At 39.0% G+C, this 27,755-nt stretch overlaps 3 protein-coding genes across 3 annotated transcripts; all 3 read left to right on the top strand.

Annotated features, from left to right (window-relative positions):
• The first annotated feature begins 318 nt into the window (after positions 1-318).
• LOC146657773 (granzyme A-like) lies at positions 319-3,599 on the top strand. Its single transcript, XM_085427035.1, has 5 exons — positions 319-382; positions 566-707; positions 1,551-1,689; positions 2,769-3,038; positions 3,176-3,599. The coding sequence occupies exons 1-5, from the start codon at positions 319-321 to the stop codon at positions 3,335-3,337; spliced, it is 777 nt and encodes a 258-aa protein (XP_085283161.1). The 3' UTR covers positions 3,338-3,599.
• Positions 3,600-8,625: 5,026 nt separating this feature from the next.
• LOC146657772 (granzyme A-like) lies at positions 8,626-16,255 on the top strand. Its single transcript, XM_085426096.1, has 5 exons — positions 8,626-8,689; positions 8,875-9,016; positions 9,638-9,785; positions 15,281-15,550; positions 15,639-16,255. Exons 1-5 carry the CDS (start codon positions 8,626-8,628, stop codon positions 15,798-15,800), a joined length of 786 nt encoding a protein of 261 aa, XP_085282222.1. The 3' UTR covers positions 15,801-16,255.
• A 4,808-nt stretch (positions 16,256-21,063) lies between these two features.
• LOC146657771 (granzyme K-like) lies at positions 21,064-23,686 on the top strand. The gene is made up of 5 exons (XM_085427034.1): positions 21,064-21,127; positions 21,312-21,453; positions 22,132-22,270; positions 23,056-23,325; positions 23,442-23,686. The coding sequence occupies exons 1-5, from the start codon at positions 21,064-21,066 to the stop codon at positions 23,601-23,603; spliced, it is 777 nt and encodes a 258-aa protein (XP_085283160.1). The 3' UTR covers positions 23,604-23,686.
• The last annotated feature ends 4,069 nt before the right edge of the window (positions 23,687-27,755 follow it).

Genomic DNA, 27,755 nt, shown 5'->3' with positions numbered 1-27,755 from the left:
AACTTGGAGCTATATAAATAAAATTAAATTGAATTCAGTTAATCCATTCTTGACTTTTAATAAAAACCTTAAAACTACAATGGAAGTTCAATTTAATCCCCTCTCTCATATAGAAACTACAGAAAATTGTTATTATTTGTGATAAATCTGACCACTTGCTTTGAAACAATATCACCAGTTCATCAGCTGGCATGTGTCAGTTTTGCTGACTCATTATTTTCCATGATCAAACCACATCCTTCGAACTCAGCGTATAAAGCTATGCATCAAAGTAAATTTCATGGCATTCGGCATCTAATCAAAGAGGGGTAAGACAAAATGTTCTGCCTGAAGAATTTCAGTCTTTTAATCTCATGTTTGATTTTCTTCATCATCCAGTCAAGTGAGTAATATTTTCTATTGCACATTCATTCAGTACACAGAATGCAAGGGCATTACTTTCAGTATTACAAAGCCGCTGGCATTTCTTGTGTTTTACTCATCTGTTCCTTCTTTCATTTTTAAGTTCTTGACTTGATTATCTTGTGATTTAGATATTTAAGTGAATATTTTCTTTTAATTTTAGGTCATGGTTCTGAGATTATTGGAGGGAAGGAAGTCAGGCCACACTCCCTGAGTTTCATGGCTTACTTGAAAAGTAAAAAGTCTTTCTGTGGGGGGATATTAATCCATCCACAATGGGTCCTGACTGCTGCCCACTGCACTAAGTACAGACTTACTCTTCTGACATCAAATCAAAATATCTTAATATTTTTAACAGACTGTGAAAAATAACACATTGTGTGTTTTTTTAATACATTTTTATAATATATACATAATAATATAAAATAATATATACATATAACATATGTCTACATATAAAATACTGTCAGTAATCCTTTCACTGATACTGTGAGTACAAATATGCTAAAACTTCACATCTTCAGTGTAAATAATTTACATAATTACTTATCATGTTAATAGTAGGCACAATCAAATCAGCATCTCCTTAAAAATGTATTTGAATAAACTCATGGCGGAAGCGACCACATTTCAGTGTTGCTTTTATTACTCTCGGTTGCTGTCACTTTTCACACCCTGCTTCAGTTTTTCCCCTCGCAGTTGCTCACTTCCCCTACAACAACTAAGAAAGGACCTAGTTCACCCTTTTAAAGCAGGCGCAGCGTGATCGCTGATGACGCTCAGGTGCGTCCACCTCGCCCCACTACAGCATTGCTTTTAAAAATCCCTCAGATTTTTCTGCCGTTTTTAAGGACAAGCCTCAGCTCTCAGGAAAAAAGCCTGTAAGACACGAGTATGTTTGACTGCTTTGCACATTAATGAAAATAGAGGTTGATAACGTTCCAAAAAATGACAATAGACAAAATCTGTTCATATTCTAACCCTCATCACCCTACACCCATGAAAGTAATTTTTCAGTAAAACCCATAACGCAACCACCTCTAATAATATGCATATAACAAAATATAGAGTTAATTTATCTTATCGTAGTCCTCCCCTATGAAGCTTTTATATATGTTAACTTTACTCTGTATTTTTTTCTTTTACAGTATTAGTGAGGTGATCCTGGGAGCACACTCCATCAAGAAAGAGGAAAAAGATTCGAAACAATTCCGAGAGGTTAAGAAACAATTTCCTCATCCTGACTTTTGTAATATATTAAAGGGCAATGACCTCATGTTGCTCAAGGTAAGGTCAATATTCACTGTACAATTCACAATACTAAATGAAGCAAAGACGCAACCCTGTAATTTAAACGCTTTTTCAAGAAAACCCACTTAGAGGAATTTGTTTAAAATGGGGCAGTAAATTAAAGTGCACAATTTTTTTAGAGCTTTTAATCACATGAGATTTGATTTAGTATTACATGTTTTTTATGTTACATAAAACATTTCTATTTGTGAAAAGACAATTGAAATATGTAACAATATGAATAATATGAAATGTTAGGCAGCTCAGGACCTAACATTTACTTTTCTTCTTTTCTTTACTTACTCTTCTTACATAGTTGAAACATGTTTTTAAAGTCAAAACATTGTAAGCTAGTACTGACCAATGAGTAATAACTGACTGTTAAAAATTAGCAATCTGTTTATTAACTGACTCTCATTTGGTGTTGGCTCGCTGCAGTCCAGTATCACGACACTACACTCACTGTTGAAATTACCAGCTAATTATATTTAAAGTATTGATTAATTTTATCTTTAGGGATTTTCTATCTTAGCTCTCAGCCATGTTGCTATAGCATCATGCTTTATCCCCTGTTCCTCTGGCACTTTCCTGCTTAGTGTGCCACACTACTAGTTTTAGTAATAATGACACTTGTAGGAAGCTTAACCTAGTTTGGGGGTGAGCTGCTCCAAGTGCTCCAATTACCTCATGGACAACTTTTGAATCAACCTCCACATCTTCTGTAGTTCCTCTCTCGGCCCTTGGTATTTCCCAAGCTTCCCATGTTCCTTCTTCCTGATGTTGCTATCACTTGATATAGCTACATGTATTACTACAGCCTTCTTTCTTTACTTAGTTCCACAGGATCTTAGCTTGGTCATTCTTAACCACCCTAGAGGGTGTATTCCATTTTGACCTTGGGACATCCAGGCCATACTCAGCACAAATATTCCTGTATATTAAGCCAGCGGCTTAGTTCCATGGGCGTTCCATGTATGCACCCTGCTGTTATGTTCTGTCTTATTTACTTACTTTATAACTATATAAACATAATACATAGATAATCATTATCAATATGTAAAGCTTCTTTTTTTCAGCTTAACAATCCAGTGATGGAAACCAAAACAGTGACATTTCTCAAGCTGGGCAAAACTCTCAAAGACCCTGCAGCTGGCAGCAACTGTCTGGTGGCTGGATGGGGAAAAACTGAAAAGAAGAATAGGTCGGATGTCTTGTTGTCTGTCAATGTGACTGTGATTGACAGAAAGAAGTGCAACTCTCGTGGTTATTACAACCGCAACCCTGTTATTACTAGTGACATGATATGTGCTGGTTCAAATGGAAACGCTAAGGCTAGTACATGTAATGTAAGTATATATTAGTAAGTTGCTTTGTAATATGAAATTGTAAATTGCAATAAAGCGCAAGACCTTTTTGGCTTTTTTAAATCTCCAGAATAGTTAAAACACCCCCCAAAAATGTCAAACATTTGTTCTTGCTGCAGGGGGATTCAGGAGGGCCACTGCTGTGCAATAAAGAGCTGGTTGGAGTCACTTCTTTTGGACCTGTAGTGTGTGGCGAGATAAATGAGCCTGCAGTCTTCTCATTTCTCTCCAAAAAACAACTCAAGTGGATCAAAAAAACAACGAAGTCATCTGAATTTTAAGGAATCCACAGGAATCAGTCCACATAATTTAATGAACACGAGCATCTTTGTAATCTTTCTTGTTAAATCTGTTACTGCTGTTCCTATAGACCACTGACTTGAGCATTATTAATATTATCATTTCATTCTTTTACATTTTTATTTTTGATCTCTGCACATATATGACAGATCCTTATTATTGTTAGTCCTTATCATTGCACAAACTTTTCCTTTTCTTTGTTTTTCAATCCCCAAGTAACCCCAAGAATATGAGTACTCCTGTTTGCTGCATTTGAAGGCTACCTCTGCAATAAAAGCATACAAAGGTTTTTTTTTTTGTTTTGTTTTTTTAATGTACATACAAAACTCATGAAAGTAAAACAACAAAGTGAAATTATTCAGCCTGCCAGTGAGAAAGATTCACCAGCTCCTGCTTTATATACTGAAACTGAAACTGAGGCTTGTGAACTGATTTTGTTTTGATGTAGATAAATTACTGAGCATGCTTTCTTATTTGTTCATTTTTCATCCTGATTACTTGTGCTCAGAAACCACTGACCAATCTTTTTCCACACGTTACTTTTTTATTTTACTTTTAGATAATTCAGTCCTGGGCCACTCCTCCTGTTACAGAGCTGTGGTTATATGGTTATATAAAACTGCTTGATAAGCTAAAACAAAACTAAAAAATTGAGTAACCTTGTAAAGTAGCTGGGATAGGCTCCAGCCACCCCGCAACCCTGACACGGATAAGTGGAAGAGAATGGATGGATGGATGGACCTTGTAATGTTGAAGGGAAAAGGCAACCATATCTATGAAATTCCATGCCTTTTATTTGAGCTCTATTGTATTGAGGGGCGATCGTGGCTCAAGAGTTGGGAGTTCGTCTTGTAATCGGAAGGTTGCCGGTTCGAGCCCCGGCTTGGACAGTCTCAGTTGTGTCCTTGGGCAAGACACTTCACCCGTTGCCTACTGGTTGCCTCAGAGGGCCCGTGGCACCAGTGTCCGGCAGCCTCGCCTCTGTCAGTGCGCCCCAGGGCAGCTGTGGCTACAATGTAGCTTGCCGTCACCAGTGTGTGAATGTGTGCGTGAAAGCGTTTTGGGGTCCTTAGGGACTAGTAAAGCGCTATACAAATACAGACCATTTACCATATTGTAATTCATCCACAGGGATAATTTGCTGGACAGTGTGTGTGATAACGTCATGTAGAAGAAGAAGGACTTGGTACATCATGCTCCACAAAACAATAGTAACCAGCTACAGTGTATCCGAAAAGCATTCACAGTGCTTCACTTGTTCCACATTTTGGCTACGTTCACACTGCAGGTCTTAATGCTCAATTCCGATTTTTTGATCAAATCCGATCTTTTTGTCTGATTGTTCACACTACAAATAAAATGTGACAGCAAACGCACTCTAGTGTGAACGTTCACGGCCCTCAAAGCGGCCCGCATGCGCAAAAGAAGACGTCACACACAACACGCTCTGTTTACGAAAGTAAAAATGGCGGCTACAGAGCTAGTAGGTGTTGTTGCAGCAGTCTATCAATTTCTGCACAGTCGTAACCGACAGAATTTTGACAAATTAATTAGAGAAAGAAGGACACTGAGAAAAAAGAGAGCCCGTGCTTTAACAATGGCCGCCATGCTTTCTTGTTTGTCTTCTCCAGTGCTGATAATTGGCGTCTGTCTTGTGTCAGTGACGTAAAAGACTGATTTAATGCGATATGACCATTCAAACAGCAGTCGCGTTCTAAAACATCAGATATTTATCGGATTCAGTACCACGTACCGAAGTGACCTAGGTCGGATTTGAAAATATCGGATTTGTGCTGTTCACACTGTCATACCAAAAAAGTCAGATTTGATGCTCTTTCGCCTGCAGTGTGAACGTAGCTTTTGTCATGTTAGAGCCTTATTCCAAAATGGATCAAATTCATTTTTTCCCAGAATTCTACACACAGTATTTCATCATGAAAAAGGGGACAAACTTTGCTTGAAATTCTTGCAAATGTATTAACCCCCTGACTACCAGGAAAAAAAATGTTGTCCAATCAAAAATTTTTTTAAATCCCCCAATGTTTGTAAGGTAATTAGAAGACTGAAATAATTTTTTGGGGAAAAAAAGTTTACATTTTTTAGATATCACATGTCCACTGTAGAGGACATTGGAAGGCCAAACATATAAAAATGAACTTTGATGGCAAATATTTGCTTCAACTCTTCACCAAGGAGAAGTTTGAACTCAAGGAACTGTAGTGCTTTCTTCCCCCAAAACTGCAAGTCACTGCTATACTGAAGCCACGAGTTGGTGATTGCCAGATCAAAAAGTAGAAAACTGCACATACTGTCAATTTCTGAGTGCGAGAGACCATCCTGTAGAAACTCAACATTCGGCAACAAGGTCCACGTCACCTATATTGGTAGTGTACTCAGCAATTGCCAGTGGACTTGGCACATGGACAAACCTTTTGTTTTTCTTAGACCATCTTGTGCATCTGTCCTGAGGTTGATTGCCATCGACAGAGGATGCCATGACAACTGGCTTGTTGTCCAACCACTTAATGACAGCAAGTTCAGGTCTGAGTACCATCTCTGATGCTCCTCCTTCTTTCTTCTTCAAGGGCTTATTCCATATGATCTTCTTCATGAGACAACTCAAGATCTGGGTTTCCCTCATCAAACTGCAATAAATTTCTTTCTGCTTCTAAAAAGGACTCCTTTTCTGGTCATTTAAAAAAACAGAACAAAATGGAGGAAATGACTACAAATGTCCACTACGGAGGACATTTTTTAGACACTTCAATACTATACTAAAATGAAGTTAGAATTAAGCATGCTATGTTTTAATGTGTTATTAAGAGACTTATTTAAAATATGTTAACAACATTTATAGCTAAAAATTGCTCAATAAGAAGTTTTATGCACTTACTTTTCTTCTTCCCATAAAATGTGCTTGCAGCGATGGCCGCCATGTTCCTTAATGAAAAAACTAAAGTTCCCAAAGCTCCACCCCTTCACATTTGGTATCATTGGAAAGCCCTAAATGTCCTCTGTAGATACCAAAAGGAGGCAGTTCTGTAGTATGCAGTGCATGCCAGATATTCAGGTTTAGAAAGGTGCTCTACAGAGGACAAATTTGCATTGCTGGTAGTCAGGAAAACAAAAATATATCATGCATTTAAGTATTCAGAGCCGTTGCTCGATACTTTGTTGAAGCACCTTTGGCAGGAAATATATCCTGAAGTAATTTTGAGTAAGATGCTGCAAGCTTGGCATACTTGTTATTGGGCAGTTTCTCACATTTTTGTATGCAGAACCTGTCAGACTCCATCAGGCTGGATGGGGAGTGTTGGTCCACAGCCATTTTCTGTTTTCTTCAGAGATATTAAATCAGGCTCAAGTCTGGGCTCTGGCTGGGCCACTAAAGACATTCACAGAGTGGTCCCTAAGCCAATCCTCTGTTATCCTGGCTGTGTGCTTTGGTTCATTGTCCTGTTGGAATATGAACCCTCCCCAAAGTCCAAAGTACAGTGCTATGGAGCAGGTTATCATCAAGGATGTCTTTGTATATTGCTGATTTTATCTTTGCCTTGATCCTAACTAGTCTCCCACTAGTTTTCCTTTTACAGAAAAATATCCCCACTGCATGGTGCTGACACTGCCGTGCTTTGCTGTAGGAATGGTATTGGCCAGGTGATGAGCAGTACCTGTTTTCTTCCAAACATGATGCTTGGCATTCAGCCCAGTTTCAGCCCAGTCTTTGTTTCATTAGACCAGATGTGGTCTTTTTTGATAGTTCGATGGTCTTAAGCACCCGAAGGACTCTAGTGAAGGTGAGTCCTTCGGTGAGCCTCCCAGGCTTGTTTGGGTAGCTGTGGCGGTATTCTCTGACCATGGAGGGGTCCAGAATGCAGACGGAGGCATTCAAAATCTCTCTTCTGGACCCCACAAAATCCACAAGATACTGATATTGATATTGAAGGCTCTTTACTACAATTGCTTGTATGTGTATATGCACTCTTTAACGTCGGGGATCTGGGTCTGAGGGATCCAGGGTCCTTGAGCAGTGTGGACTCATTATCATTATTATTATTATTATTGTGTGTTTTAGCTGCACTGAGCTGCCGGCTGTGTCCCAAGTTGTAGGAATAGGCAGGTGTGTGTTGGGATGTTTGTTTGTCTGCAGTTGGCGCTGTTTCCTGTAGGCTGGGTGCCAGCCCCCTTGGTAGGGGGCTGGCCACACCTGAAGACCATGCCATGCACTTGCTGATGATGAGGCTCGTAGGGGGAGCTATTTAAGAGTATGATGGAGCTCCCTCTGGCGTGGGATTATTGCGTGAGACTCCAAGTCAGTTTTCAAGTCAGTGTTGAAGACTAGTTATGTGGTGTCTTGATGGCTGTTTCTATTGTGTCTCAGGAGGAGCGTGGAACGTCAGATAGCAGCAGGCATGGGGAATGCAGAGACACGGGAGTGGAGAGCACAGAACACGGATGTTTTGGGAGAAGACACGACACGGGAGTCAGGGGAGCACATGGGGATTTATTCTGTGGATTATTAACTGCACTATAAATAAACGCACTGTTCAGCATAAGGAGGCCGGCACTTGGGTCCTCATTCCCCACTTCCCCGACTGTGACAATAATTATTTATTTATTTTCTCCTCCTGTTCTCCCTCTTTTTTAAATACCAGCTTTACCACAGAAGAGAGTTGAATACATCCATTATGTTCTATCCTATTCTGTCCTTGTCTTGTTTTTGTAAAATAATATTAAAATACAAATATTACCAGTGATATGATTATTTTTTCTGTGATAATGAATTTTTTAAAAGACTTAACGTAAACTTCACAAAAAGACAACCTCAAATGTTTTACTGAGTTTTTGTTTTACACAGTTCCAGAGCATTGTTTGCAATTATTCACTATGTTTGAGTCCATTCATGGTTTTATGATTTCAACATGTCTGTGAACAGTGTGTCTTTTTTCATTGTTTATTCTGCAAATCATTTTTTCTTCTGGTTAATAAGATGACATTTTAGAAAGCAAATGTGAAAGTGTCAGTGACTTACTGACATATCTGCACCCAGTGACAACGTTCTCGGAATCACGTAAAGAAACCCACCATCGCACAGTAAATAAACAAAATGGTCATTATTCGTGGTAAATTCAACCAGAGTTCTTGAAATGATGTAAGCTTGAACCTTTTGCAGCCAGACCACATCCTTTCAGCTCAACATAAGTTGTGCATTACAGCTATGATCAAGGTTTCAGTGCATTCAGCATCTGATAAGGAGAGGTAAGCAGAAATGTTCTGCCCGAGAGATTTCAGTCTTTTCATCACATGTGTGATTCTCTTCATCATCCAGTCTGGTGAGCAGTGTTTTCTCTTGAATTTGCTTTTTGCTCCATTATGTAAACATGCACAATGCAAACTCACATTACTGAGGTCTTTCAGTCTTACAAAGCAGTTTGTTGAGATGCAGTGTGCTTCTTTCTTTTGCTCATCTGTTCTTGACTTCAACATCCAGTGACTGGACATTTTTATTTTGTTTTAGGTCATGGTTCTGAGATCATTGGAGGGAAAGAAGTCAAGCCACACTCGCTGCCTTTTATGGCTCTGCTGGAGGGTGATGGAACAATGTGTGGAGGAATATTAATTGATCCAACATGGGTCCTGACTGCTGCTCACTGTCCGAAGTAGGAAATTAAATCGTACTTTTATTACAATTTTCAAGCTTTAAAATGTTAAAATGCAATTTAATACAATTGTTTTGTGTATATGCCAGTCAACAGTATATTTATTATTCTGATGCTTATGGACTTTATTTACAAAAGATACAATTTTTGCCGCATCTGGCTTTCATTATGGAAACACACACACACATTCAGTATATCTACCTTTTAAATAAACAGTTGATCTCTTACTGAACTATCAGACCTTTTTAAAAAGACACACATGCACATACACATACACATGCAGACACACACTGAGTTACAGAATTATGACAGATTTTCTGATGACATCATATTTACTCTGTTTGGCTTATGTGACCAGTGTGTCTACAGTATTATAGATGAAAGATATAGAAACTGTAGAGCTAATGTGCATACGTTGATGTTTATTTTTATCAACAGCATAGTATTAAACAATCTCATTTTACACATTTTACAAAGATAGATCTTTCACAGAGATGCTGTAAGGAATTTTATTTATAAAGCACTAACAACCAAACAATGATCTATAAATTTTTATTAACCTGTTCTATAAACAAACTATCATCACCACAAAGTGTTGTTGATGTTTTTTTTCTCTTCCAGTATAAGTACGGTGATCCTGGGAGTGCATTCCATCGAGAAAAAGAAAAAGAAAGAGACACGTTTAAGGCAGGTCCGAAAGGTTCAGAAATGTGTTCGTCATCCCAGCTATTCTGAAGAAAAAAAAGTCAATGACCTCATGTTGCTGAAGGTAAGGTGATAATTGAATGTCCAACAGTGAGCAGAGCAAAGATTCAGCAATGTGAATTAAAAAGGAATCTAAAATAACATATCTGAAGCTTCAGATAAGAAATGGTCTAAATCAAACAAAATCAAAGTCTCTTTTCTTCTATTTTCAGTTGCTGTTTATTCAAAATGCTGTTAATCAAACACTTTGTGTGCCTGTTATACTCTTCCAAGGCTCTCGCATGTCCCTATGTTGTTTTAACAATATCAACACTTTTAGTAGCTGTAATTAAGGTTCATTGCAAACACTGTAATTTATTCTAATCTGTTCTGTGACTGATTCTGAGTATCAGACAAATTTTATAAAAAGCCCATATTCATTCAAACATCCTTCCTTTCTGCTGTGACTAAAAAATAGCAGTTTTGTTGATCTTCAACCTTCAAAGCCCTCATGCTATTGTAGACACTTTGATGCTACTCAGAAAAGTAAACAGGGTATTGAATTCTTAATCTGGCCATTGCATAGACTGCATGCTTTTCAAGTGGTTACCTGAAAGCATCCAGTCATACTCAAGCCCCTTAAGGTCAAAAAATGGAAACACTTAACATTTTTCACTGACTCTGGCTGGTTAAATTCATGTCACTAAATTCACAATTAACCCCCTGTTAGCAGAGCTGCTCTGGGCAGCGTTATGGCACGATAATCTTAAGGGAGAATAAAAAGTCGACACACATATCTCATTCCTGACGGAGGACTCTACCACTACACTTCTCCAGTGCATTCACAGAGTCGTTGCATGGTAGAACCTGGATGGGAAGTGGGCGGAGCCTTTTACCGTCATTTTATTACGGCGCAAAGTACAAACACCTGTGGACACACAATCCAACACCCCCACTTGTACACAGGTTGGGGAAAAACAATCCTCCGGAAAAAACATCTTACATTCCAAACACAAATACAGAGAATTTGTCTAACTTAGACTTTGAAACTGGTTTCGTCATCATATCTGCTACCATTGACTCAGTTGGACAGTAATCAATGAGCACTTTCCTTTCATGTACAGCTGACCTTATAAAATGATATTTCACATCAATGTGTTTACATCTTTGTCTGTTCACTGGATTTTTTGACAAAGCGATTGTTCCCTGATTGTCCTCCAATATCATAGGTATTTCATACTCAAACTCATCAAGATCTTGAATCAAATAAGTCAAATACATACATTCCTGAACTGTTGCTGCTAATGCCATGTATTCGGCTTCACAAGTTGATAGTGCTGTAGTTGACTGCTTTTTGGTTTTCCATGATATCAAAGGACCATTTTCATTTAGGCTTACACAATAACCTGTCATACTGCGTCTATCAGAAACATCGGATGCCCAATCTGCATCACTGTATGCTTGTAGACCTAGTTTTCCACTTGAACATTTCCTAAAGCACAGTTCTTTTCCTCGACTACCTTTTAGATACCTCAGAACATGTTTCACTGCTGTCCAATCATCAACAGTTGGCGCATTGAAATGTTGTGACAGTTTGCTGACAACATAGCTTAAATCAGGTCGCGTACAATAGCTCAGATAAATAAGACATCCTACCGCTTCACGATATCTCCTCACATCTGGTAATGTCTCGAATTTATCAGAATGAGTCCATTTCTGTTCACAGGGTGTTAACCTTGGCTTACAGTTTTGCATGTTAAATCTCTTTAAAATGTTCTCAATATATATTTTCTGTGACATTTTGACACATTCTTTTTCTTGAATAAAATCTATTCCTAGAAAATGGTTAAGTTTCCCCAGATCTTTCATTTGGAATTTAGAAGAGAGCATTTCTTTCACGCCTGAAAGCACATTTTCATTGTTAGCTGCAATGAGTAAATCATCCACCCACACTATGATGATTACTTTTTCACTTTCAGTTTCTTTTGAATACACACAATGATCAGCAATATTTTGTCTAAATCCACAACTGCTTAAATAGTCATGTAAGGTTTGGTTCCAGTTACGACCCGATTGCTTCAGCCCATAAAGTGATTTCTTTAGTCTGTACACCAGTTTATTAGTCTCACTTGATTCTGTCTCAAAACCTTCTGGTTGTTGTATATATATTTCTTCATTTATTGGTGCGTGTAGATAGGCGGTTTTTACATCCATCTGGTGAACCAACATATCATCCTGAACCACTTTCTGCATCAAAACTCTCACACTCGATAAGTTAGCAGTCGGTGAAAAAGTCTCCTCATAATCAACTCCTTTTGTTTGACTAAAACCTTTAGCCACAAATCGAGCTTTATATCTGTCTGATCCGTCTGAGTTCTTTTTAACGGCATAAACCCATTTACCCCCCACTGCTTTCTTACCCTCTGGTAAAGTGGTTAAAGTAAATGTGTCATTCTCCTTAAGGGATTGAATTTCTTCATTCATCGCTCTTTCCCATTCTTTTGACTCACTTGACACAATAGCTTCGCTAAATGATGTGGGTATTTCACACAACAATCTGTAGCAATAATCAACACTGGTTTGCATCTGTTCATTTTCACACTCTTTCACATCCGTGATATAATCACTCAAATAATCAGGTCTCTTTCTGATTCTGGATGGATAACGTGTAGCTCCAGCATCTACTTTATCATCGGTTTTAACCTCGGACTCAGTTTGACTGCTTTCACTACCATCTGGAATATCCTCATCCTTCGTCTGTTTGGGTTCACCATCTTTTCTGGATTCATAAACCTCATCTTCATACATCTGATCACTCTGTGTTTGTTGATCCATTGTCGCGGGATTTAGTATTTTTATCAATCTGTGCTTTTCAACTTTCCCGGTTTTTGGGAAATAGATCAAATATGCTGGACTATTTTTGTCATATCCCAAGAAAACACCTTTGTCGCATCTTGGATCCAGCTTTCCCCTATTTTGTTTATAAGCATAGCACAATGATCCGAATTTTTTCATTCTAGAAAGATCAGGTCTTTTTCCAGTTAACATCTTATACGCTGTCTGACCTGTGCGTTTGTTAAAACATCGGTTCCGAATCACTCCCGCGGTTTGTACTGCATATGGCCATAAAGACTTTGGCAATTCGCTCTCAACTAACATGCATCTCGCCATGTCAAAAAGTGTACGCCAGTTCCTCTCTGCTGTTCCGTTTTGATGAGGCGAATATGGCGCCGAAGTTTCCTGCCTAATGCCGTGTCTACTTAATAAATCTCTGAACTGTCTGCTTGTAAATTCAGTTCCATTATCAGAACGAATGCACTTGATTTTCCCATATGACGCCACCTCTGCAATAAATCTTTCAGTTGCTTGAGTTGTATCACTTTTGCTTTTCAGATTATATACAAATGTTGCACCTGAATAATCATCAACAAACGACAAAACATACTTAAACCCTTCTTTCGAGTTCGGCGTAATCGGACCAGCTAAATCCGTATGTACCAACTCTAATGCTGCCCTGGCCTTTTCATCTGGTTCTCGGTTCCTAGTTTGAGTAAACTTCCCTTGTATACAGGCTTCACATTGCATGTCTTTGTTGATTTTACCCTTAATTTCCATTCCATCAACGACATTTTGCAGATTTTGAACATCCTCATAATTACAGTGTCCTAGAATTTCATGCCACGTTTGCATATCAAAACATCCATTACATTTCTCTTCAAACTCTTGCACAGTGTTTATAAAGAACAGTCTCTCGTGTTCATATATAGGGAATTTTGTTCCATCAACATGTTTAAGAAAACTGTCCCCGTGTTTGAAAACCACAGTGGCTCCGTTACTAGTAGCTGCTTTTACTGACAAAATGTCCTGTGGAAACGATGGAATGTAGAGTGCTTGTTTCAATGTTACCTTGTGACTGCATCCTTTACTGTCAATCATACTTATCTCAGCATCTCCTCGCCGCTTTGCAGCTCCTCTGCTCCGCCTTCCGTCAGCCAACTCTACACAATGAGCCTCGGGTCGAAATGTGTCATCAAAAGTCTTAAAACTCTCGATCTTCGTAAAGATATGTGACGTCGCTCCCGTATCCACCAGTAGCTGGTTATTCAGCATCTCTTGGCCGCCGTCCGGGACCCTCTGGGGTTCGGAGCCCGTCCTGAACGCGTAGTCCTTCTCCACAACCCCTCTCGCTTCATCCCGTCTTAGCTTCCTTCTACAGGTCGCATCTTTGTGTGTACTACTCCGGCAAAAACTGCACCATACTCTGGATCGGCACGTTCTTGCAGTGTGTCCCTTTAGTCCACATTTAAAACACACAATCTCATTATTCTTTGATCTTCGGTCATCTGCTCGCCATGAAGTAGAATCCTGGTCTAATTGCACTTTTGTCCTCATTACGTTGTCATCAGTTACAGCCGCACGCATTCTCTCGGTTTCTTCATAACTTCTGAGTTTTACTTTAAACTCTGAGAATGTGATTTTTGCTTCGCTCTGTGTAACGTGCACAATCAGGGGTTTAAACCTCTCTGGTAGACCTCTCATTATCATTGCGATCAGAAGTCCATCAGTTAATGACTCACCCGCATTTTTTAACGCTGTGATAATTGCTTCTGCTCGGATAATATAGTCCGTCACACTTTCATTCTTTTCATTTGTGAGAGAAGTAAGTTCGGTGTACAGACTTATGATCCTTGGCTTGCCCACTCCTGCATAATGACCTCTCAAAATTTTTAGGGCTTTCCGTCCGTCATCAACTGCATCTCTCATAACTAACGATAAACTTTTGTCATCCAGAAATTGTATCAACTCTGCATATGCTTCTGCATTTTTGTCATCATCTTCACCATCGGCTTCTTCATCACCCTCAGCCTTTAAGATGACATCTTTCAAACCTTGTAGTCTGAGATGACCAAGGAACTTCGTTTCCCATATCTCATATTTCCTTTCATCTCCATCAAACTGCAAACGGGAATATCGACTGCCCGACTCTGCCGTGCGTCTGCTCATGATGCACAAAAACGCTTACTCACTCAATCGTGCCAAACTTTTAACACCTGCCGGTAACCTGCGGCTTTCCAGGAAACGCTGCCCTTCCTTTGGCAGTTACAGGATCTCTAGGATCTCTTTCCTGCTGCTCTGGGCCCATAACCTGTTAGCAGAGCTGCTCTGGGCAGCGTTATGGCACGATAATCTTAAGGGAGAATAAAAAGTCGACACACATATCTCATTCCTGACGGAGGACTCTACCACTACACTTCTCCAGTGCATTCACAGAGTCGTTGCATGGTAGAACCTGGATGGGAAGTGGGCGGAGCCTTTTACCGTCATTTTATTACGGCGCAAAGTACAAACACCTGTGGACACACAATCCAACACCCCCTCTTTACTTTTAAGGTTAGTCTTAAAGATTTCCTTTTTGATAAAGCTTAAAAGATCACGTTGACTCCTTGAAGCAAATTGTAGAGAAAGGAGGCTTCGGTTTTTGAATTACTGCATATAGTTCTTTTATTAAGAAAAATCTTTGTAAAGATACGTATACACAATTTATATCCTATGTTATGTTTCTTTTTAATCTTATTTCAGCTTAATGAACCAGTGCAGGAAACCAAAACGGTGAATTGTCTCCAGCTACATAAACATGTCAAAGACCCTGCAGCTGACAGCAACTGTCTGGTGGCTGGATGGGGACTAACTAAAAAAAACAAACCATCAGATGTCCTTATGTCTGTTAATGTGACTGTGATCGATAGAGTAACGTGCAACTCTCGTGACTATTACAACCGCAACCCTGTTATCACCAGTGACATGATATGTGCTGGTTCAAAGGGTAAAAAAAAGACTGATACCTGTAAGGTAAGGATCATGCATATTTTTTGTGCTTGAAGACCCGCTGCCACCTTGAAAGTTGTAAATAATTCAAAAGCGATTGCTCTTTCTGCAGGGGGATTCAGGAGGGCCACTGTTGTGCAATGGAGTGCTAGTTGGAGTCACTTCTTTTGGACCTAAAGAGTGTGGTAACATAAAAAAACCTGGAGTCTATTCTTTTCTCTCAGAAAAACAAGTCAAGTGGATCAAGAACACAATGGGTGCCCCTGAAATGTGATACCGACATCAATGCAGATATGACCTAACAGCCAAATATGAATCTTTGATGCTGTTAAACATGCCACTGCTGGGTCCACTTGATCTATTATTTTTCATTTAATGGCTTCTGTTTCATCTTTTATAGAGTAGGTTCCTTGCTTGCTATAATCTTTACAGACTATTAAAAGCATCAGCACATCTATTACATGAACAGGCGTTTGTTTAAACATCATATAACTGGAAGTGGGTTCATCACCCTTTCCCTTGCAGGAACTTGGGTGAGATATCTATAACCAGTCTTTTTAGTATTGTGTAGGAAAAGATTGACTGTCCAGTATTTTAGCAATTGTCATTGCACACCATACATAAACATGGGTACATAGCTTTCACACCTGAAAAGATAAGCAAATGTAAAAGTGCCTTAAATCTGCATTGTTTCTACTTTACTTTCTGTATTGCTTTTTGACTACACTTTCTTCTTTTTCTACTTTCTAATAAAGCAAAATTTTAAAAGGAATCACTGTTTATTTCATTGTTTTTACTATAGCTCTTTCAAATTTCCAATTTCTCAAACACATTATATGTCATATAAAAAACGTATCTGATTTTAGAATGCTACATTCTTCAAAGTAATGGACATAGAGCCCACCTTACATTTTAAGATACATAGTTAATAAAAGTTATAAATACAGTACTTGAACTTAATATGTCTCTCTCCAGACATGTGACATATGTCCATATGATTGGCAAACTTGTCCCGTACTTTTGCAAGCATTTCTGGAGTCACTGTAACCAGATACCAGTGAATGGCTGTGGAATTAAATCACTTACACAGTAAAGATGATATCTTGTAATTTATTTTCTTCTTTCTTCTTTCCCCCCCTGAGGTAGGTTAGGTTGTAATAATCTTTCCTGCAAAAGAGAGCTGTAGTAATGTCAACACAAGAGACATTCACTTCTAGAAGAACAAGCATAATGAGCCTCTGACTAAGAGCAAACCACAAAAAATAATGCTAAGACCCTGCACAGGAAGAGTGCAAAATGTCACGACATACCACAAGTGTCATCCATGACAAGGGGCAGTCTCAATTTGTTAGTTAGACGTTTTACCTTAAATGATGCTGTTCTTTCATTGCTGTCTGCTGATGACAACCCATTAGCGGCACTGCGAGTTGAGAATAGTTAAAGAATAAGAATAACTTTATTGATCCTAAAGGGAAAGTAACCAATCTACTTAGCCCTCTAAATACATCTCAGCATTACTGTAACATGAACAGTCCGAAAATATTATAAATAATATCTTTACTTGTAAGACCATGAGCTTCATGTGACACTGACGCTCAGTTTCTTACTATACCATTAGTTAGAGTTCTTTGCAGTGTCGAAAAAAGAAAGAAAAGCCGCTGCAACTCTGAAAGTCTCCATGTGGTCAACAACAGAGATGGGCAGTAACGCGTTACTTGTAATGCGTTACTGTAATCTGATTACTTTTTTCAAGTAACGAGTAAAGTAAGGGATTACTATTGCAAAAACGGTAATTAGATTACTGTTACTTTCCCGTAGTAACGCTGCGTTACTGCGTTACTAAAACCGTGATTTTTTGCAAGAATGTCTCACGACAGTGACGTAAGCGAGTGCGCCGTTAGTGACAACAGCTGTGTGCAGATCAACAATGGATCACATATCGATTGTGGGAGAGAGTATGAGCGTGCAGCGTTTGAAGCGTGGAAGTACTGACCTTACTCTGAGTTTGATTCCATAAAAAGTGACAAAAACATTAGCGTCCATCGTGCGTGGGAAGAAAACTTCTTTTTACAGCGAAAAAAACCCCTAAACTTCCAAGCAAGCACCGAGTGCGCAACGACGTAATGGGAAACTCACAGAGAAACTCGCGGATTCTTCAACTCACCGCGGCACACCTGCACCAGGGTAAACCTCCGCCTACCCCAGTCCTGCTTTACAGGTGAAAATAGAGCAACAGGACCGCTGAGTCTTTGACTTTATTTATTTTCTGCTGTGTTTTACTTGCATCTATTTGAAAGAGTGAGTGTAAACACAAAAAATATTTTATTTTATGTGCTGGAATGTGTAGAAAATAGCTTTAAATGTTAAACTAATTTATTCAAGTCAGAGAATGTTGCATATAATTGAATTTTTGCTTGATGCATAAAGTTAAAAGATTAAAACTGATAAAACAAGTTTTTAAAAAAAGACTTTTCCATTTGATTACATTTTGTATGATGGATTATGTAGAAAAAGTAGAATTGGGCTGAAAGATCTATCGCTTTATCACCTATTCAGGTTGTAAATCATGTTTTTAAAAAGTAACTAAGTAACTAATTACTTTAGAAAATAAGTAATCAGTAAAGTAATGGGATTACTTTTTGGGGAAGTAATCAGTAATTAGTTACTGATTACTTTTTTCAAGTAACTTGACCAACACTGGTCAACAACTGACATATATTATGCCCCTATCATGGTCTAAACCAGTCAGAGATAGTCAGGGGTGGGACCTCTCTAATTAGCCGCAGTCCAGATATTCCTGTAGTCCTTTGTGTGTACGTTTGAAAGTGCAGGCAGATAGATAGAGGTGAGTAGCTTGAATAAAGAGAAATCAATTCATTAAATCCTGAATCGACTTTTAAATATAAATGTATTTTGCCAGAAATGCCAGAATCTCAGATTAAAGCCCACAAAACGATTTCAGCAACGTAAACACAGAGCGCGGATGCGCGCTTTGTGTTTACATCCTTTTTGCGCTAGGTCTTGCCTCTCTTTAACAAAAATTCCCTGAACCAGCAGCAAAAGAAGATTCAAACTACGCTTCACATTTGATAAATGTCGTCATTAATTCTCTCTTACTTTTGCTGTTTTGCTTCCACCACGTTAAAATCATACTTCATGCACAGCTCTCTCTCTCGCAGTGTACTTTAAGAACAGTTTCCCATCGCAAACGGGTCATCAGAGGAGGTCGATGTGATGATTAAGTTTAACATTGTCTGCAATATTACCAAAGAGTCCCAAAGCACTTTAAACACAAGCACTTTTTCAGTAACTTGTTGACAAGATTGTTATTTAATCATTTACAGACAATATTGTCTGTATGGACGGCCCAAAAAGTGCACATGTAAAATGTAAATGGTAAATGGCCTGCATTTGTATAGCGCTTTTCTAGTCCCTAAGGACTCCAAAGCGCTTCACACTACATTCAGTCATTCACCCATTCACACACACATTCACACACTGGCGATGGCAAGCTACATTGTAGCCACAGCTGCCCTGGGGCGCACTGACAGAGGCGAGGCTGCCGGACACTGGCGCCACTGGGCCCTCTGACCGCCACCAGTGGTCAGAGGGCCTGCTTGACAACTGCGGTGTCAAGCGATGCGCTTGAAAAATTTGGGCGCCTAACTTTTAGGCACACCAGTGCAACCGTGACAAAAAGTTAGTCTAGAGCCCTGCTCTCATGTGCTTTTATGTATGCTAGGGCACGCTCCCAATGAGATGACAGAGGGTGTCCTGGGGGGGTCTCCTACAAGAGGTGACCAGGGCATAACTGGTTTCATGGACAGTCTGCAGCGTAACCTGGTGGTGTCAGATGTACCTAAACAAAATTTCCCATAGCTGTTCTTTTGAATTTAGGTCAGTCGGGCGTTGGGGGCCAGTATCAGTTTCTTCATCCTCTTGGATCTCTTGCTACATGAGGCCTGGCATTGTGGTTCACCTGGAGGAACCCCGGACCCACTCGGTCTATTTTGTCACGGAACTGGGTTTGCGATCCAGTGTTTTGTGTGTTTTCGTTTTATTCTTTGATTATTGTTATTTTCACAGTGTTTCCTGGTTTATTTTGAAAGAGTTTTGTGTGTCTTTGTCATTGTTTTTTGTTTCACTTCCTCTGTGGCGTCATTATGTTCGTTCTAGTCAGCTGTTTCCCCTGTGTTTCCACTTCTTCTGATCACCTCCTGTGTGTATGTAAGTCCCCTGTCTTCCTTTGCTGATTGTCAGGTTGTCTGTTTACCATCCACGTCTCATCTTAGTATTCATAGTCTTCATTGTGGTTTCATAGTTTTCACTGTTTTCATAGTTAGTATTAGTTCTTTCCAGTTTAGGTGTTAGTTTAGTTCTCGTCACTGTTCATGTTGTTTGCACTTTTCGTCGTCAGCCCTAATGAAGGCTCGCTTTTGTTTCCTCGCTCAGTGTCTGCATTTGGGTCTATATTCAAAACACACCGGCGTACCCCACTGTGACATATTTATTGTGTTCAACAGACTCAATAAACTGATTGGCAAAGCCAGAAATGATGTGGGGATGGAGCTGGACTTTCTTACTGTGGTGTCAGAGAGGCAGACGCTTTCCAACATAAGGACAACGCTGGACAATACCTTGCACCCACTCCATAACGTGCTAGCTAATCACAGGAGCACATTCAGTGAGAGACTGAGATTACCCAAATGCACCACTGAATGACATCATATTTTTACTGTTTTACTGTCACTCAAGTTCATATGTGTGTGAAGGTAGACAAACAAATACTGCTGGCAATACAGTGTTGATCAATTATTAGTAAACAGTACAAACATAAACAAATTATTTTTTAGTTTGCTTTACACATTGTCCAAACATGGTTTTTGAATAGTAACTTTAAAAAATTAAGTCTCAGCCTACACATTTCTCTCAATTGTCCCATAAGTTTGAATGAGTGGTGTGTGATAGAGACACGGCAGGTCCAGAGAGTGTTAGGCAAAGCCATCGTTATTGCACACTCGGCTGCACCTCTCAGCTGTCAGCCACACATTCATCACACCACAACTCACAACAACCCCTGCTTCCCCGTGTTTTTAACACGGCAGGCGTGATTGCGGATGCCGTGCAGGTGGGTCCGCACGGCACCACTGACCATGCCTCACCACAGATACTATGTCATGAAATATGGAAGTTTTTAAAGCACAGAATGAAAATTACAACAATCTAAGTTTAGTTTAACAGTCAAGCCAAGGACAATGAAGTATTCATCCATGGGAAATACACCAAGTCAAATTTCTCACGGTCAAAAAGTGGGTAAGTATATGTGTGTGTTCTTGTTGTTGTTGTTGTTATTGGTGCTGATGGTGAATGGGGTAAGGTTGGTAATGATATATTTGATCACAACCTTAGAATAGTTTAGGAGCCCACTTTGCTGACTTGTTAATTTCAGTTGTCAGACCACATCCTTTCAGCTCTCTGTATAAAGCTGAGCGTCACGGTTTCAGTGCATTCAACATCTATGAGAGACAAAGGGCAAAATGTTCTGCCAGAGTTATTTCAGTGTTTTCGTTTCATGCATGCTCCTCGTGATCATCCAGCCAGGTGATTAATATTTTATGTGGTACTTTAATTTACCTGTAGACAATTTTCTCATTCATTTAAATAAGCAGAATGCATACTCGGCATTACAAAAGCAGTTGGTGAAGGGTATTTGTTTCACTCATCTGTTTTTGACTGCATCATCTGCTGAATTTGTTATGTGATGGATATTTTCTTTTTGTTTTAGGTGGTGGGTCTGAGATTATTGGAGGGAAAGAAGTCGAGCCACACTCGTTGCCTTTCATGGCCTATGTGGAAAGCAAAAAATCTTTCTGTGGAGGGACGTTAATCCATCCACAATGGGTCCTGACAGCTGCCCACTGCAAAGAGTAGGAATGCTTCACAATATTGTAATATTTATGTTTAACTGACGGTGTGAAAGATAATACATAAAGAGATTTCACAAGAGATCAGAAGGAAAAAGTCTTTATTATAATTATTAATGTAAAAATTTTTGTTATTTTTTTATTTATAGATTGTCCATATTCTTGTAGTAATTAATATCTTCACAGAGAATTTTGCACTAGTCATTGTCATTTTTTTTTTTTACATTTTTTAGAATTTCTTCATTTCCTTATCATAGATACAAATCAAATTGGCATCAAACATATTGTCTGTTGTTTTTATAGAAAAGCCTGTAAAACACAAGTAGATTTGTCTGCATTCCACATAAATATTGATGTTGGCCATAATCCAAATGAGAAAAAAAAGATTAAATGTTTATCTAAACAGTGTGGTAATCACTGTTTAGAGACTGCACTCAGAAATTTCATAACTGCAAAATGTTATATCGTTGAAATTCTTTATTCACCTGGAGGAAGACACCATGCAGCTTTATCTATGTCTCTAAAATAACCATAACCCAACTATATACAATAATACACATATAATGAAATAACTGTGCAGCTATGATAATGTTATAATTGTTTTATTTAAAAGGGTTAATCTGAGCTATTAATCTTTTTTATAAGTGAACTTTCACTAATACATTTTTTTTTCTTCTACAGTATGAGTAAAGTGACGCTGGGAGCACACTCGATGAAGAAAAAAGAAAAAGCTTCTAAGCAGGCCCAAAAGGTTGATAAACGTTTTCCTCATCCTGACTATTACCAGGGATCCAGGGAGAATGACCTCATGTTGCTCAAGGTAAAGTGATAATTCATTGTCTGAAACCAAGTTTAAAAAAGATGCATTTATGTGAATACGTTTGTTTTTAATCTTATATGATGTATTTCTGTGTGTGTGTATGGATAAATCAATAAATCACTGTGCCTATTTATACATTTTCCAAGCAAAATGTACAAATATGTCACGGCAAATGGATCCGACTCAGGCTCAGACTGGAATCACAAGTTAGCAGTTCTTTTATTTACACAAAACACCAGGTGCAGAATATATATACAGATGGAAGGAAAGCCAGGGGTTCCAGTGGTCTACCGGGTAGGTTTAGGGGAGAGAATCAGATCCTTCTCACTCGTTCGCTCTGTTTGAGACTTCCACATGCACGCCACTCCAAACTGCCAATATCCACGTTTAAGTTTCCACGGTTCAGGAAGTCTAAGCACAGAGAGACGAAAGTCACAAATAGGTTCATACACAAGCACACTAGAATTCACCGAGCTGGATTTACACTAACGTATCAAACTCAATAGTCCAGCGATGAGGAGCTCAGAGCCACTGCCTTAAGAAGTGGCCCGAGATTAGGAGCAGGTGCGTGGTCCAAAAGCAGAAGCTTGGAGTGAGCTCCACCCAGGCAGAGCAGTGAGAGAGCAAAACCAAAACACATGTAGCCTTGCGGGGCCGACCATGACAAAATAAATGAGTGGTGTTTCAAGACTGTAGCACAGTGCTGTATATATACAAAATTTAAGGCCAGCTCTCTAAAGTTAATATAGTCATTATCAATATCTTTCTTTTTAATTTTGTTTCAGTTGAAGAAACCAGTAAAGCAAACCAAGACAGTAAAATGTCTAAAGTTAGCCAAAACTGTCAAGGACCCTCCAGCTGGAAGCAAGTGTCTGGTTGCTGGATGGGGAGAAACTGAAAACAAGAAAACATCAGATGTTCTCCTGTCTGTCAATGTGACTGTGGTTGGTAGACGGACATGCAACTCTCGTGATTATTACAACCACAACCCAGTTATCACCAGTGACATGATATGTGCTGGTTCAAATAGTGAAAAACAGGCTGATACCTGTCAAGTAAGTATATAGAAAGTATGTAAGGAAGTAAATATCCATCCAACTCAACACCCTTTTGACATTGTGACACCTGTAAGTTAGTCAAAGAAAGACTAATATATTTGTTCTTTTGCCAGGGGGATTCAGGAGGACCACTCGTGTGCAATGGAGTGCTGGTTGGAGTCACTTCTTTCGGAGAAGGTTGTGGTATCATTAAAAAACCTGGAGTCTACTCGTTTCTCTCAGAGAAACAACTCAAGTGGATCAAAAAAACAATGCAATCTTTAGAAATCTTATGAACCCACAGGTGTCAATCCATACAAGCTGAGCAAGAAGCAAATCTTTTCTTTGATAATAAATGTCCATGCCTTTAATGTAGACTGCTTACATGACCATTAGCCATTTTATCATTTCATATTCACATTATTTTCTGATATTTCAGTTTCTGTTAGCTTGATGAATTTTTTTGAGCATGCTCTTTTTTGTTGATTTTTCATTCCATCTATCCCTGCTTAAAACCCCTCATAGGATATTTTTTATAAACATTCTACTATATAATAAATCTTTCATTGTTTGTAACTCTTTCCAAGTGTCATTTTGTTTTTACTCTGACACCTTCTACCATCAAAGCTTGATATTTCAGTCCTTTGGTTTTAGTGTTCAAATTAAATAACTATAATGACTAAGAAAAGACAAATAAGACAATTAATGTAATGTCAACACAGAGAATATTAACTTGCAAAACATAGAAAGAAAAAAATGTGATTAAGCTCTCACTCAGAGCAGACCACAACAGACAAATGCTAAGTCTCTATATAGAGACTTAGACTATGACTTACTCAGTGTGCACATTTTCAGAGGACATGCCAGCACTATGTTCATAATCTCAGTATATGCCCCAACACTCTTTCAATTATCATTTCTTACCTCCAGAAATCCTGTTTCATTTTGATTCAACTGGTCCTCTTTTTACCTGAATAACACACGTAGTTTTTACTCATTATGATACATTTGACCACAAGTGTTAAATTAAAAGAAAAGAAAAGAAAAGAAAAGAAAAGAAAAGAAAAAGCATGCAATTTTGCATGCCAAACAATAGACCACTTGTAATTAACGGGGGCTGAATCCCGCGGGATACCTACCGGGCAACCAGTCTAACCGGGTCCACTCCCACGTCCAGGAATGGGTGGCTTGCCAAAGTTGACCTTCGCGCTCTCTTACTAGGATCAAATTGGTAACTTTAAGACCGTAACTGTGGCGTCCAACGTCTGCTGACCTATTGTAAAATTTATTATACTTCCACGGCAACACGTGAAAACGACTTTTCACAGACACTTAAAATAACTTTGCAGCAGACTTAAACATCAACCTGCAGTTCTTAGCAAAAATCTCTTGTTATAATGTTTCAACACCACTGAGCCAATTTAACAGTGAAGATCATCAACTCAGCGAACAGATAATTTAGAATTCATCCAATCTGCACATTTTGATTTAACAGGCTGTGCTTACCTTTGTATTATCAAGCCGGCTCTCCGTTCGCTTCATTTTACGATTTCACCTTAAGCTGAATTTGTCTTCTCAGCCGTAAAAGAATCCCGGGTTTTCAGCACCAACTATTAAATTTGGTTCTTGTCATTCTTTTACTGAATAGAGAGAACACGACTCAGTCAGTCAAAATATTTATAATTTTATTTAATCATCTTCCGGAAGAGAGAGACCTGCACAGCCCAAAAAGCCAGTTGCAAAATCTCTAGCATTAGAAATCAAAATGTGTATCATATAGGTGTTAATTTGGTCCTTTCCACGTCACACATAGTTTTGATAAAAACAACTTCTTCTGAGTTACTAGTTTCGCTCTTTCTGTCTGGTTTCCTGTATTTTATTAATATGCCTCTGCAGCTCTGCACTAAACTTCCTGTTTTTTAAACTTCCACTAACGTAAGCTTCTGTTGCTAAGATGACCTATCACCCTCTGACCTAGTTCTCTCTCACAGCTGGCCTTGCTTTATAGAGGCCTTTATTATTAAACTACATAAAACAATATAATCAGAAAATAAGCACCAAGAATATATATTTATTCCATAACAGAGGTCAGTTCCTTCATCATAATTATGCAAATTCTCATGACCCTTGATCAACAACCACTGATCAAAGCCCAATGGTCAATAAAAAGGTTCCTTTAGATGCATTTGTTGGCCACATATGTATAGGCTGACCACATTTATTAATCAGGTGTAAAAACCGTGAATAATAATTTAATATATGAAAACAGCGTGAATGATAAATGTGCACAGCCTGTCGCGGTGGGGAACGCTGGGGTGTTTATTCAGTGGGCCCAAAAGCAGACACGGGATATACAGCAGACACAGGCTGACGTTCAAAAACAAAAAAGACAAGGCAAGGTGGAACAAGGGTGAAACTAATGTGACCAAGTGGTCGGCAGGGTTGGATAAAAAAAAAAACAACTAATAAACACGACAACACCACCTAATGGAATTTCACCCCCAGGAAATATATATGTAAGAAAAATAGATAAAAGAGGCCGCAGATTCAAGGATGCACACCGAGGCAGGTTGGCTCCAATATTAATACAGTTTTATTTAGTTAAAATAAATAAAATATTAGAAAACAAAATGTAGCGTCATTGTTGACAGTGTCCTAAAGTTAAAATAAAACAATCATGGAACTTGGACTTACCAGCAGCCGTGGACCCAAAAGAAAATCACACAAAAAGAAAATCACTAGAGTCCACCCGGTGGTGTACAAAGGAAAGTGTGAAAACGACCCACCACCTGAGGTCCCAGGGCCACTGGCACGTCTTCCGTTCACTGAAATAAAACACAGAACTACACGTTAAAAGAATAAAATGACACTGAGCGTTAGGCTTGCTACATATCATAAAAACTAAAACTTCAATCTGTATTAGCTTTAATAAAAGAAATCACAAATGCACGCACGCACACACACACACCAAACTGGAAGGCTTACACCCCACAAGTCAAACTATGACTCGTCCTGGTGGCAACTGTCCAGACCTCGATCACAAGCCGGTGTTCTGGGAATCCATCCTACCTCAAAAAACATCCTACCCAATGTTTCTGCGCAGACGCGGCGCATGCGCACAACACCAATGCCGAATTAACTTCTTTTTCGCTCACCCATCCGGAATACTTCTTAAGGTTATGGTTAGGGGTAGGGGTAGGGGTAGGTTTAGTCACAAGTCACCGTCAAATTATAATACGGGTAGGACGATTTGTCAGAGTAGGTAGGATGGTTTCTCAGAACACCGGCTTAACTTTATACGGACTGACGCCACACTGCAATCAATATGCAGGTGGGTTCCCAGTTAACCCAGTTGCGTAGTCGAGAGGGGGTAGGGACAAATAAGTAAATACTTCTGCCTACTCCTTTTCAAACAAATAATGGAATGATATTTTGTAATGATTGTGAAGGCACATGTTTGAAATAAAAATGAACTGAACTGAACTGAACTGAACTGAACTGAGAGAGCGAGCGCAGGAGAGAGTGAGGGCGGTGGAATTTGATCAGAGACAGTCACACCACGTGGGCTCTGAATTTTTGTGGCCTGTTTAATCACAGTGATTCATAACATGAAACATGCAGGTAACTTGCACTCACTGTGACACTGGCTCTCAGTTTCCATACTACACCACTAGATGGTGTTCTCTGCCATATGGTTTGAGCAGTGTGTGCCTTCAGCCTAGCAAACGAAACTAGAAAACTAATCATTTAAAAACATATGAACAAGTGGTTAAACTGATTAATGCTATTTTTGATCAACACTGACTATTGTGGCAACATTAATACCTTTTTCTGCAGTGCACAATAAATCAAATTTAGTCAGTATTTGGGATTTTCCACAATTAGCAAGATTTGATCAATACTACTACTTAAAGGGCAAAGTAAAAGCAAATCAAGTGCTCCTTCAATCAGCACCTTACCATGTGCCTGCAGCCACCAGTCACAGTTGTTTCCTGTATGCTGCAGTTTCCTGAAAAGGAAAACAGTCTGTAAAAAAAAAAACAGATGTACAACAAAAAGCCAAGCAAACAAAAGCAACAGATGATCAGCATTGTTTGGATACACTCTGGCTTTAGTGCAAGTGACTAAGAAGAATTCATATGAAAATAGTGATGTAGAGTTGTGTATGCACTGCAAAACAACACAACTAATGTTCAAAATATGAATCGCACACTGGCAGTATATTGGCAGTTGGTGGGTAGCTATGGACTTCTACCTGCAGAGAGTGTCTGTTTTCCGATGGGGCTGTGCCAAAAATATGTGGTACAACTGGTCTGTAGACTACTTTTGGTCAATCAGCTAGCTGAATAGAAGAGAAAAGTTATAACAGCTGAAGTGAAACCAAGTGTTAAAAACAACAAAACGTTTCCTTGGTAGTCACTGTTTGTACTTTTCATTATGTATTTTTT

This window comes from Rhamphochromis longiceps, linkage group LG12 (assembly GCF_057381845.1).
Source record: "Rhamphochromis longiceps isolate RC_006_pf linkage group LG12, R_longiceps_female_GT1.1, whole genome shotgun sequence".
Lineage (NCBI taxonomy): Eukaryota > Metazoa > Chordata > Actinopteri > Cichliformes > Cichlidae > Rhamphochromis > Rhamphochromis longiceps.
The sequence above is the reverse complement of the archived record's forward strand: the minus strand, read 5'-3'. Positions and strand labels throughout refer to the sequence as shown.

Coding starts and splice junctions, on each gene's coding strand:
- LOC146657773 (XM_085427035.1), top strand. CDS start 319: ATGTTCTGCCTGAAGAATTTCAGTCTTTTAATCTCATGTTTGATTTTC. Junction 383..565: donor TTTCTTCATCATCCAGTCAA/GTGAGTAATATT, acceptor TTTTAATTTTAG/GTCATGGTTCTGAGATTATT. Junction 708..1,550: donor ACTGCTGCCCACTGCACTAA/GTACAGACTTAC, acceptor TTTCTTTTACAG/TATTAGTGAGGTGATCCTGG.
- LOC146657772 (XM_085426096.1), top strand. CDS start 8,626: ATGTTCTGCCCGAGAGATTTCAGTCTTTTCATCACATGTGTGATTCTC. Junction 8,690..8,874: donor TCTCTTCATCATCCAGTCTG/GTGAGCAGTGTT, acceptor ATTTTGTTTTAG/GTCATGGTTCTGAGATCATT. Junction 9,786..15,280: donor ATGACCTCATGTTGCTGAAG/GTAAGGTGATAA, acceptor ATCTTATTTCAG/CTTAATGAACCAGTGCAGGA.
- LOC146657771 (XM_085427034.1), top strand. CDS start 21,064: ATGTTCTGCCAGAGTTATTTCAGTGTTTTCGTTTCATGCATGCTCCTC. Junction 21,128..21,311: donor CCTCGTGATCATCCAGCCAG/GTGATTAATATT, acceptor TTTTTGTTTTAG/GTGGTGGGTCTGAGATTATT. Junction 21,454..22,131: donor ACAGCTGCCCACTGCAAAGA/GTAGGAATGCTT, acceptor TTTCTTCTACAG/TATGAGTAAAGTGACGCTGG.